This window comes from Leptosomus discolor, chromosome Z (genome assembly GCF_034619465.1).
Source record: "Leptosomus discolor isolate bLepDis1 chromosome Z, bLepDis1.hap2, whole genome shotgun sequence".
Classification (NCBI taxonomy): Eukaryota; Metazoa; Chordata; class Aves; order Leptosomiformes; family Leptosomidae; genus Leptosomus; species Leptosomus discolor.
The window spans coordinates 44,573,280-44,586,394 of record NC_141419.1 but is presented as its reverse complement, the minus strand read 5'-3'; the positions used below and the strand labels follow the sequence as shown (position 1 = coordinate 44,586,394).

The 13,115-nt window shown below is 37.1% G+C and overlaps 1 protein-coding gene across 1 annotated transcript; it reads left to right on the top strand.

The window, feature by feature from the left end:
• The first annotated feature begins 219 nt into the window (after positions 1-219).
• Positions 220-819, top strand: DIRAS2 (DIRAS family GTPase 2). Its single transcript, XM_009961592.2, has one exon. It carries the CDS (start codon positions 220-222, stop codon positions 817-819), a length of 600 nt encoding a protein of 199 aa, XP_009959894.1.
• Positions 820-13,115: the final 12,296 nt, after the last annotated feature.

Genomic DNA, 13,115 nt, shown 5'->3' with positions numbered 1-13,115 from the left:
CTAAATTTACTACTGAAATAAATAATTCTGTAACCCACTGCAAGTCTTCTTAAATTATTACAACTAGTATGCCATCACTTACATCACATTCATTTCTCTTATTGGGAAAGATATCACAAGGGCACTCTCCACAGGTACCTATATTAATGTCTGTCTTGTTTTTGTCACTTTCTTTCCTAGATTTTTCCCTCTAGCTGAGCAACAGACACACTGAGAAACATGCCTGAACAGAGCAACGATTACAGGGTTGTTGTGTTTGGAGCTGGTGGAGTGGGCAAAAGTTCTTTGGTCTTGAGATTTGTGAAGGGCACTTTCAGAGAGAGCTACATCCCTACCATTGAAGACACCTATCGACAGGTGATCAGCTGTGATAAGAGCATATGCACTTTGCAGATAACTGACACTACAGGGAGCCATCAATTTCCAGCCATGCAACGTCTTTCTATTTCTAAAGGACATGCTTTCATTTTGGTTTACTCTATAACCAGCCGACAGTCTTTGGAGGAACTCAAACCGATCTATGAACAAATATGTCAGATTAAAGGAGACATAGAAAGCATTCCAATAATGCTGGTGGGGAACAAAAATGATGAGAATCAAAATCGAGAGGTAGACAGCAGTGAAGGAGAAGCCATGGCTAAGAAGTGGAAATGTGCCTTCATGGAGACCTCTGCCAAGCTGAATCACAACGTGAAAGAGTTATTCCAAGAATTGCTAAACCTAGAGAAACGCAGAACTGTGAGTTTACAAATTGATGGCAAAAAAAGCAAGCAGCAGAAAAGGAAAGAGAAGCTGAAAGGCAAATGTGTGGTGATGTGAAATTGCGCTGTCAGAAGTCAGTCATGCTGTCTCACCTATCTGACAATACCCATGTAAAATCTATAGACAGCAAACAACCATGCAAGATCCTAATTATTAGTATCTGTTTTAAAAGAAGTATTTGGAATTTGGAAAAATGCGTTACTGTGGTTACTATGAAAAAAGCCAACAACTAAAAAATCAGGTACTCTATGAGCGAGAAAAATCAGGAAGTAGAAGTAAGCTGGGCCAGGATATCTAACTTTGAAATTTACAGAAGAGAAATTTCACCCTTAGCATAATGTGAAAAATTTGGATAATCAACTTCATATTATTTATGTTTGCATATAACTGCAAGAGAAGGCAATGTATAATGTTAGAAGAAAAATAAAGAAATGGCCATGAAGAAACCTAGAATGTATAAATGCATGCTGGGTGGCATTTTCATGTCCTTTAAGAATGCCGTGAACAGAATATTCTGTACAATTTTCTTTACTGACTGGTGGGGTAGTCTTGGATCTGCCAGATAAACAAACTATTTCACACTAAAAGGAAACATGGGGGTAGCACAGTTAAAAGGAACAGATATTGTCTCTGCCCCCCAGCACGAGATTTCTTTCTACTATGATGCAATGTTTGAACTGAAGGATGAGGAAAAGCCAGCCCGTGTAGGAGAGATGATCTTCTCCTTTTCTGGACCCATTGCTTCAAGAATGCCCTGTGCTTCTGGTCCAAATATATTTCAGAAGAGAAGATGTTTGCATGTGGAGAATGTCATATTGTATAAAAATGGTGGACATACACAAACAGAAAGCTACCCCAGGGAGGACCAGCTGGGGAGTCCCCTACAAAAACCTCTATGTGAAAGGCTCGGTGCAAATGCTGCTGATTGTTAAGTGAACATACGGTGTGATTATTGGGGGAACAGAAAGTCTATTGAACTGATGGTACCCTTGCAGAGGGGTCAGTGTAATATATAAAGTTTTTATTTGAATTACCAGATTAGTTGAGTGAAACTTCTTTACATTACTGTATTCCAATTAGAATGGTTTTGCATTCATGCACTACTAGATCTATTGCCTTTATATTGTCTAAAGTGTTTTTATATTTACCATTTAAACTCATAATTTGAACTGCTGTGACTATTAATAGAACAAAATCCTGTATTTGGAGTTAACACCCACAAGTCTGTAAGAGAAAATTTGATGGGATAAGTACTACAGGATTTGGCATATTAAAAGTTGCAGTCATTACTGTGTTACAATGCAATACAAAGTTCAGAATAGAAAGAAACTGGTTTAAACCACGCTGTCAGGGGAAATTGCTTTTTTCAAATGCTTTGGAAGGGGAAAATTGTGCAAAATAAGAGCTTTTCTGGATCTCTCTCCAAAGCTTTTTAGAAAACTAATATGAATGAATAAAGTATGTATTTACTGATAACAAAGACCATCCAAGGTAAAAGAAGCACATATATATTTTTAAAGGACACATCAACATTGTCTAAGCTACAATTTGCACCTTAGGAACTGCTTTGAAATAATAAAAACAAACCACCGTATTTTTGGTAAATGTTTATGTCAAAACCATAGTATGGGAAAATACAGTCGAGTATTATTAGTATGCATGCTGTTGCATTATAAATACCTTCTAGGAGCTGTTAAAATGCAGTATTTGCGTTAAAAATTTTTACTTTGTTCCTCTCAGATTTATTGCTTGCTTACCTTCCACCTTTCAAAGAAAAGTGCAAACATTTGACAGGTGGAGTGATAGTATAAATTTCTTTGAGCAAGGATTGCTATTAGCACTGTCTAGAAAGGAGCACAACTTTTGTCATTCACTCGGAAGAAATTCTGGCACGATTGAAATCAAGCGTAAAACTCCTACTGATTTCAAAGAATTTCATGTGTGTTTACTTCATTCCATTAGAAAAGAAAGCTGGAAAGAGCATGAAAAAAAGCTAAGGCTCTTCCTTAACAATAAATTCCTGGCTCTTACACAATGCTTTTTCGCTATACATCTCAAAGCACTTTCAAAAAAGGACAGCATCATTATCTTAGCTTCTCAGGTGGTGAAGCTGAGGCACGAAGAGAGGAAACAACTGCACATAGGTTACACAACAGGCTAGTGGCAAGCCCAGGAACAAAAGCACATCTCTTTAGTCCCAGTCGAGTGCTTGCTTTGCATTTGATCAGGCTGTCTCCACATTCTTAAATAGTTTCTAAAACACATAAAGAAACCTGGTATGGCTTATACAGCTAAGTGTATCTTTGTTCTGTCAGTCTGCCAATAGATCAAACAGTATTTCCAGATCAGGGATGCAAAACATTTAAAAGCACTATGTTTAGTAAGACTTTTATAAATGTTTATACATCTACTCTGTAAGCAAACAGTTGACGATACTCATCTTCACAGCATCGAATTCCACTAATGAAACTGGAAAACCAAAAGCGTGATCACAGGAGTAATGGATCACATACAGAGGTCGACAGTACAGAGGTCTCCTACCAATGCTAACATGCCAGTGCCAAAGGTCATCATGCATGACACATACCTAAGCAGCCAGCATGGAATAATGATAGAAACTCAAAGAAAAAAAGGCCGTACAAAGACCAAAATCCTTTTAACATTTCTACTTTAACTGGAGGAATTATTTACATTGTAAAGAATCTTGCAGAAGTAGAATACAGGGGATCTGAATTACTCAAAAGTTTTTTTCTACAAGGATATTACAGGCTGAAATTTGGCCCTGGACTTTTTTTGAATGTGCCTCATAGCAAGAAAAGTAATTGTATGGCAAAGGCGGAAATAAAACAAGTAGCTGCCAGTTGTTAGGCTTGAGGACCATTTCCTTTAATTCCCAGTTGATTCCTCACCTGCTACGTAATAAACCATGAATTATTTCATGGACTTGCATATATCAAAGCAAAGCCGGTACAGAAGCAATATTACTTATGGACCACAGACTCGAAGGAGAACTTATTTTATATCCTTGCATTGTCATCCTAGTTTATACTACTAGATTTTACGTATCTTACGTACTCGTGACCTGGTTTGAAACATTTGTCTTGCTATTACTTATAGAACTATTTTTTTTCTTTTAATACAGGGAAAAAAACTGTAAGGTAAGTAAAGAAAATATACAGCTTTATTACATTTTGTGTTTTATTGGGGAATGTGATATCAGTATAATAAAAATCTACAGAAAAAAAAAATGAAATATTTAAGACATGTAAGATCTACAGTGAATTTTAGCAGCCAGAAAACATAATCTAGACAAAATGACTCTTTACAATGCATGACTTTTATATGTATACATGAAATATTAAGGTATATAGTTATGAAAATATATTGTTGCCATTTCATTAGCAAATATTTTATTCAACAACCCTGGATATGAAGTAATTTGTGCCTACAAGTTTCTATGTTTCTGGTGATGTTCTGAACATACGAAATAAAGTTTTAAATGGAAACACAAGTTTGGAAGAGGCCTTGTTAGTGCCTACATTGTGTTTGTTTCATAAGCATATTGAGTACGTATTTTCTAAAATTTGTAAAGGTAATTCTCTAAATCAGAATAGATCCTTACATGTTAGGCAGTGTCCTAAAGTCTTCAGTACACAAATCAGACTCTTGAAGAATGCTGAGAGAATTGGAGCAGTGTTAACTTATCTAACATTTACGTTCTTTTAATCATACTGTGGCAAACACCTACACTTCCAAATCCTGCTAACTTCATAAAGCACATATTATCAGTACATGTTTCTTTTGGCCATCAAAAAAGCAAAATAGTTCTGAAAGCTAGTCTGTAATTCATTACTTACTTTAAAATAGTGACAGATAAAACTTGATGCTTGTGCTATATGGATCCTGCTATTCCTTTTAATTTCTACCAAACTCTTGATGTTTTTGTGAAATTTCCTACTACTGTATGTTATATTACAACCTGTTGCAAAAAATGTCAAATATAGTACTCTAACACTTCTTACACTTCAGAAGATGTGGTAACGGTTGTTCAGTTAAATGATAATTTCTGTATGTAAGCAATAATTCATACTCAACAGAGGGAAAGATTGACAAACAAGATTGAGTACCTAGGCACATTGGTAGGCATTTGAACCAGTGATGAAATACTGATTATTGAATGCAAATTTCATATCACTGTGAAGTAATTGAACGTGTCAGTCCATAAAGCTTTTTATTTTTAGTAAAAGACACCCCAGAACCCCTAATAATTCCTATTATTAATTTTTTTCTTCTAATACACCTTATTTTACTATGCTTGGTCCTGATTCTGACGCAGTCTACTGTGTAACAGTAAATGTGCCCACTCAGTGTCCTGGGGTTTGCACAATATAGTCAGTAATTATTTGATAGATGTTTGCCCTATCATATTCCACAAAAACATCACAAACATTACAAAATTTTCCTGCTTCTAGATTTTTTGTCATTGGTTACTACTCCCATTTCCCACTGGAAAATATTTTCATTGTTAACACAAACCCTCATTCAAAGTTGTGAATACATGTTTATGACATTTAGTTCACTGGCATTTTAACTAGTGTGTCCTACCCACCTTCTATGTACATTTTCTAATTAATCTACATGTTTATTTCATGTAGTTGACAAAGTCTGAAGTCCAACCTTACTAAAACTGCAAAGAGAGGTAGAGCCGAGCTTGAGCACTTTTGAAAGTATGTACCTGTATGTTCCTTGTGAAGGATACAGATTCTTCTCTAAATTAACCAGAGGTATATGGGGTTTAAAGAAAGCATGAAGCCTCTTCCATTTCATATAGTTTACCTTGGTCAAGCACTACTTTTTGTAAGGAGTCATGAGAACGTATTGAAAATCGTAATGGAACTGAAGCACAAAGGAGCATTTTTTGTTGAATCAAGTGTATTTATTCCTCATTCAGATGCCAAGTGCAGTTGTATTATCGCAATAAAGAGGTAAGAAGAATATGAAGGCAGAAGGGGGTGGGGGCGATGCAGGGAGAGAAAACTTGCTATTTCTCAGGAAATTCTGAGATCAGTGAGGACTCCTAAATGTATTTTCAAGGGAAAAATCAGTATTCAGTGGTCACACTGAGCTGCTCTAGTGAACACTGCTGTTATGGACTTCACAACCATAGGTTACACAAGGAGAGCAATTGTGGCTCCCTCAAGGATCTAGTCAAATCTGTTACCCTTTATAAAAGCAACTCTATGCTGGATGGCTAATTTATATGCCTGTGTAGGAGAAAACGCTCTCCAGACACAATATTTTAGTGCTCTTTCTTTCCTCTGAGTCCAGGAGGGGCCTCAGTTCTTCATAATAAGAAAATTCTGGTGGATCTTCAGTAACATCATCCAGCCCTTCCCTGCATTAAGCAGATAGGGACCTAGAGAAAGCACCTGCTAAAAGCAGGAATGTGACTAAGCAGTTACCTCAGTTGAGAAGCGGGCAGCAGGGAGCAGCAGGGCAAGTGTGGTCCTCTTTCTCACTGTGTGGGAAGAGGCAGATGGTCTCCTCAATGAGAGGAGGTGACCTCTATAGCCATGACCACCCTGCAGCACGAACACCAGGTACTTTCCTTCAAGAAACTTCACACTGATCAAGGCTTGTCTTTTGCAATGAAATTAAAAACTGACTGGAACAACGAAGTCTAATATAGCAGCAAGTGAGAACAAAGTAGGTTTATAGAAGTCTGTCCGTAGGTGTCAAAATAGCAATCTCTTCATATACTGCTCTATGAAGAGCATGTTCCCACACTAACAAATGGTGAAGGACTGTGTTAGAAGAAAGAGGCAGGATTATGGACGGTGGCTTGCTTGGGATGCTGAATATGGAGGGAGGGTGAATATGTATAATTTCAGTGCAAATATTTAGGAAGGATGAAATAAAGCAGGAAAAAAGCCAACTGCGTATACTTGGAACTATCCTAACAATAAAATCCATTAGGTCACAGAACAATCACTCAGAGCAAGCAGTAGTCAATATGAACATTAAGAAACAGGCTAGGGTAAAAGAAATAATCTTAAATTCTGCCCTCTCTTTGTGCTACCAAAACCATACTTGTCCATGGTTGGTCTTCTGTTTCTTTTCAAACTGAAATCCAAATTTAAGGTTGGCCTCATTCTGAAAGTTTGAGCAACACCTAATCATTTCAAGGTCTTTGCTGAATGCCATTGTACAAAAGTCATGAAGTAATCCCACTATGGTAGAGGATCATTTCAATTGATTAATTACTTACTAACAAACAGTTCAAAACAATTTGACAAGACCAGTAATCAGAGGGATACAGTAACTCTGTTAAATCATTCCCATGCAAAAAAAAAAAAACCACACAAAAATCCTGTCAGTTATGTAACAGCACAGAAAGTGTTCCCAGATTGCAAACCTGGAAAATACCATCAAAGCCAGATGGATGCTAACATAAAATTGTATTACTGGGGGAGGGGGCGGGGGGAGGGGGGGGGGAGGGGGGGTGTGCAGCAGCAGGGCCTGTATTTGGCTGTTTTCCCTGCCTCTCTGCTCCCAGGAAGAGCAGCCAGCCAGCTGCTTTTGCTGCAGCCAAAGCAGTCCCTTGTCTGCTGGATGTAGTTTATAGAGCAGAGAAAAAAGCAAGTGCACCACTTGGCCAGAGGCATTGATGTGATTTCTCCCCTCCTCTAGAAGTAGCTGCTGCTACGTGGGCAGTCTTGTCTGATTAAGGGGTGAAGAACAGACCCTGGAGCCAGCACTACCACGAGACACGCAGCAGGGCTTGAGATTCCTTCTTGTGCAGTAGGTGGGAACGGGGACAAGGAGCACAGGCAATCCTTTCTGCCCTGGCAGACACTGGTAACACTGAAAGCCTCTGGTTAACATTTATGGCCTAGCTATAAATTTGTGGAAATACAGTTTGGGAGGTACCTCAACAGACACAGATGCAAGTGCCTCACATGGAGGTAATGTAGCAGCTACTAAAAAGAACAAAAACATATCTGGCCAACAATTATGAGGTAAAGAATATGTGTTTACTTAAATGAAGTATTTCCTGAATACAAAAGGTACTTCCAGTGTTCAGTGAACAAGCCAGTGGGTCCATAGCTCCATTGTTTCTCCCACTGCTAAGGCTAGTCCAGATTAGGTCAAAATCTGTAGTGTTGGAGATGTAGGATAGGTATATATGGTATGTTAGTCCAGGGGCACAAATAAGTGAGATTTGTATATGTTGGGCTAGTATGGTGATGTGAGGAGATTGAAAAATGTGACTCAAAAGTAATACACTTCAGCTCTATCACATGGCATCTGTTGGCTGTGGTTTTAGCTAGAACTCCACATCTCTAGAAGTTACCATAGTCTAAACATTGTTTGAACTTCTTATGGAAGTTAGATTATTTAATTTTAAAAAATCAAAGTTGCATTGCACTCAAGAAAGTGTATTATTATGCACGATACAGATGTGTGAGATAATGTACTTTTAGGCACAAATTAATAGTTCTTTATAACTATATTCTGTTTATTGTTGTGATTTCTTTAGCCTGTCAGTTGTGTTTCCTCAGAAACTTGAAATTAGTGCTCTTCTACTGAGTCCTTTAATCTGAGTTAGTTTGGGGAAAGAAACTTTCATATTAGGACTATTTTCAGCAAGAGATTCTTTAAAGTGCGTTCAATGGCAATTAGAATTTGAAGTTCAACAGAAAAAATTAAGTAATTTGCAGAGACAGGATTAGTCATCCATTTCCCACACAAATATGTTTTATGGTTTGAAATGTCACTAAAATGGATATTTGAGAACACAAACCAGAGGCTTGAATAGGAACATCTTTATCTTCTTATATTTTAACTTTCAAAAACATGGAAGTATGTACAAGTTCAATTTTTTCTGAATGTCAGAGACCAAACACATTCTTGGTTTAATTTGTGATAAATTTGTTCCTGTGTTTACCAGCTTGTTTTCAAGAACACTGTATTTGATGTGGTAACAGTGAATTTGGTGTGGTAACAAACTTTATGGTGTTACAAAGTTGATATTTTCAGTATGGGGAACTACCAAATCAAGAGAAAGATAAACCTGGAATTAAGTTACAAAAGGGGACTTTTGTGAAATTATTTCCTTTTTTTAACTCAAAGTTTGATCTGTAGTGAAATGACTAATACCCATGTGTCCAAATTCCTTATGTAGAAAACTGAAACACTTTTTTTCTGCTTGAAGATGCAGGAAAGTAAGGGAACATAAGAAGTGAAAATGTCATTTCTCTGTGTTCTTTTAATGCTGTTTTATAAAATAGCTGCCAATTTTTCAAAACCTATAATCTCTTCCAAACTTACAATGCAGGGTGAAAATCTGTTCACTCTGGACACATTAGAAGTTACCCCTTTGTTCTCATGCTCTCATTTAAAAATACTCTAATGTCAAAATACAATAACTCCCTCCAACTTCATTTGCTAAGACCCTCAGCTGTTGATAATGACTGCAGCTCCACCATGCTGATGATACCACCACAGAGAAACCCACAGGAGAAGCAGGGGGAGTGCAGAGGGGCTGTACTCTCAGACTTCTGTGTTTGCTTAGGAAGAAATCTGCAGTAGTTCCTCTGAATTTGGTTGCGTGTAGGTCACATATGCCAGGCTCCAGCACAGACCCCCTGCACAAGCACAGGCAGCTAGTGGCAGCTCATAGACCATGACAGGCACTGCTACATGCACCAGAGCTGGCATGGAGAGTGTTCCCAAGCCCAGCCAGCAAATGCCTCTGGCCTCTGTCTTCACGCTAACATCCATCACACACTATTGCCCCACCACTGTTTTGGAGGCTGTAGGCAACTTCCTTTTCACAGGTCTAAGGTAATGGGATTTGTCACTGTGTGTACCAGTGTGGACACTGACCTAGAGTTTAGAAAAAACATTTTTAGATGTGGACGTGAAGTTTTGTTTAGTCTATAAGGTATGACATTATTTATTCTTTGCAGAAGATTTTCTCTTTAAAGGAAAAGATCTCCAGTTGTTGGTTTTACCTTCAAAATTTAAAGAAGAAAGATCATATTGGGAAAGCTTTCTTGAACACTCATTTCAAGCCAGCTTTTTTGTGAAATAAATTTGGAGTTCTCATCTCAGTCTTGAAAGGAACAATAACTCAGTACATAAAGATATTGACTTTTGCTTTCACTGACATAATCATCTTTGCATACTGGGGGCAAGACTAAAATGACAAAAGGTCTTAACTGCATCATGGTGTGAGAAAGGGAGCAAGCAATTGAAAATAAAAGTTACCTGCAGGAGATGATGGTGTGTCTATTGATTTTGTTTTCCATCCCCCACCTCTGGGAAAAAAGACAATATTCTCATTAACATCTTCAAATTGTAAAGAGTAGGTGTTCAATCATTGAAGGAATTTAGGGGGAAAATAGAGCAAGTTAAGTTCAGTGGGCTCTCTCTGAGATTTTCTCATTGACTGCACAAGTGCACTGAGTGACCAGTAGCTCATTTGGTCTTTGATGAAGACTGGCTATTTTGAAATAAATAAATAAATATGTACTGCTTCACTTCTCCTATCCTATGACTTTGTTCAGGATTAGAAATAGAAATCCCCAACATTAGTGGGAACAGCTCATCTTGTCTGATTTTTGGAATACCATATTTTCAAACAGCAAAAGTAGATTTTCCAGATCTACTGGGAAAGCTTTCAGTGGTTTTTGACATGTTCAGACAACTTTCAAAGAAGGACAATGAATGAATCTGAATGGATGATCTTTCTAAGAATAACAGTGACCAATGACCTTCAAGGAAAATTATATTCTGAACTTCTTTTTATTTTCTCCTTTTTGAATAATAAGAGAAACAGATATAAGCAATTTCTGTTGGTATAGTTGAATTAGATATGTACATAATAATAATTTTATATGAATTTTTACACCAACAGGCCACAAAACACTTTCTGTTATTTAGCTTATGGGGAAAATCTCACACATAGGCTTGGTTAGGGAGTACATCCAGTAAATGGTCAGATGTGATCCAGGTTTTCTGTCTCAGTCTAGGGCTTTCTCTCCAGTGGAGAGAGAAATGGCTGGAAGACCACATCAGTATGTAATTACTTCCTTGTTAAAAAAGGAAAGGTGTAGTGTGAATCTGGAGGGGTTGCTGATAAGTATTATTTATTCCCTATATTTACTGCTCAGGTGTCTAAAGAACTTTTTTATTTTTTGAGATTAATTGTCATAAATTACTTTTGAAGTTTTTATTTTAAAGGTGATTTATTTCTGTGAGAAAGAAGGTAGGTTGACAGGCTAAGTGGAAGGAAAATATTGCTCTTCATTTTTCCCAAAGTGCCTGACCAAATGGAGGGAGTTTCTGAAATCCATTGCAGCCTGCTCAGATTAGATGAGTGCCAAAAGGAATGTACCATTCATGGTTCCAGCACTTGCAGTCATGTTCATTCCCCTTAGGTTAAAAGCCATAATAAGTGCAATCATATGGAACACCACCACAAGGCAGGGTTTTGCTTAAAGAGTGTATTTGAGTACTTTAAGAAATGCCAGCAAAAGAAAGCCCTAATACACCTTGTGATGAAAGGATTTACACAGGCAAGAAAGACACCAACGTGCAGAGATTAACCACACAGGAATTCACAAGTGAATCAGACACACAGACAGAGGAGGTGCATCTGCTCTTGCTCAAATCAGTGACACTATTCTGGATTTGCACAGGACAAACTAGAACAAAATCTGACCTAGGAAGTAACATTGGTGGAAATGTATTTAATATTAAGTGAAATTGTTCATATTTGTTGTCATTTGGGGGAAAAGGTTCAAATATTTTGTGAATTTGTGGAATGTGAATTATAGCAGAGAAGTATCTTCTGAATATGACATTTGAAAATGAACCTTCTGGAACTGAGTGCTGGCTGAGGGGACTGGCTTTGAAATGCAGGGAACTTTAACTATAAATTGCCTAGAGGTACATGATGTTTTCCGGTTATTAGTAACTTATATGGACGGTGTTGAAGATCCCAGCCTAGTTTGAACAGCAAATGGATGTCCACATTTCAAAAGCCGTGTTATTTTCATTAGCTTTTTGACTAGCATGAATTTTCTTTACCAATTAACTCAGTTTTTTTAAACCCTGGAAAATTATATCCCACTTATAAGTAAATAATTCCGATACAGGCATGCTGATTTTACGTATACTAATCTTTCTTTCTCTGATATTCATCTTCATTCATTTTCTCTTTAATAATAATTTTAAAAAACTGTATTCAGAGATTTCTCTGATGTTTGTGCAGATGGGTGCAAAATGAATGTTCAATTAGTGGGAAAAAGTAGAAAAAAATGGAGCTTATCATTTGTTAAATCTTTTCTCTTTGCAACTTACTTTTATTCTGAAATCAAAAAATATTTCTAAGATTTGTCACACAGACTTTGAGTTATGTTGACCAAAGATACTCTTTCCATATGTTAGAATTTTTTAATTGGTATGCATGCTTTTTTTTTTTTAATTTAGCTGTGAGTATTACTGATTTATAAATGCAAGAACATATTTAAACAGATATTACATTAAAACAAGATTTTTTTTTTTTTTACTTTGAGTGATTTTAGACGTTTTCAGTTAAAGAATGATGTAGGAGAGGAAGGAGAAAGACATATTTAAAACTTAAAATATTGGGATTGCCTGCAGCAAATGTGGGAGACCTTAGCAATCCAAAGGCCAGCTGAGGAAAGAATACAGTAAGATACTTCAGTCCAACAAATCTTGGAAAGGATTGGTGGCAAATTCCCTTTCTTTTCATAAAGGAGAAAGTAGAGAAAAGTACATCAAAGGGAGTATTACCATCTGTAATTACTGTCAACCAATACGGAAGAAATGATGGAGAGTAAGGCAGCAGAAGACAGTATGAGTGAAAGTGATTGTGAAATACAGAGAAGGAAGATCAGCAAAATAAAGATAATGCATTTCTAGGAAAAAGAAAGAAAAAAGGATTTCAACCAACTAGTGAAACCTCAAAATATTATCTCCAGCTTTGTGTCCAGATTAAGAAATGTGCAGACTATTTGAAGAGATCTGGAGAAGAACAATAGGAGTAACAGGACATCTAGAAAGCCTGATCTATGCTGAATAGATGAAAAAATTATTTGTGCTAGTACATAAGAGCCATATGGTAAGAGCCATAATAAACTTCAACTACACTAACAAGCAGAGAAGAAGGGAATAAACTCGGTTGCACATTCACTTCTGCAAATTTTTCACTACTTCTAGCAGGGAAGCTCCCAAAGGGAGACTATATATGGAGACTGACTGAAGGACCAGGATCCTTTTACACACATCATAGGTAGCAGGTGGGGGATATGGCCCTCAGA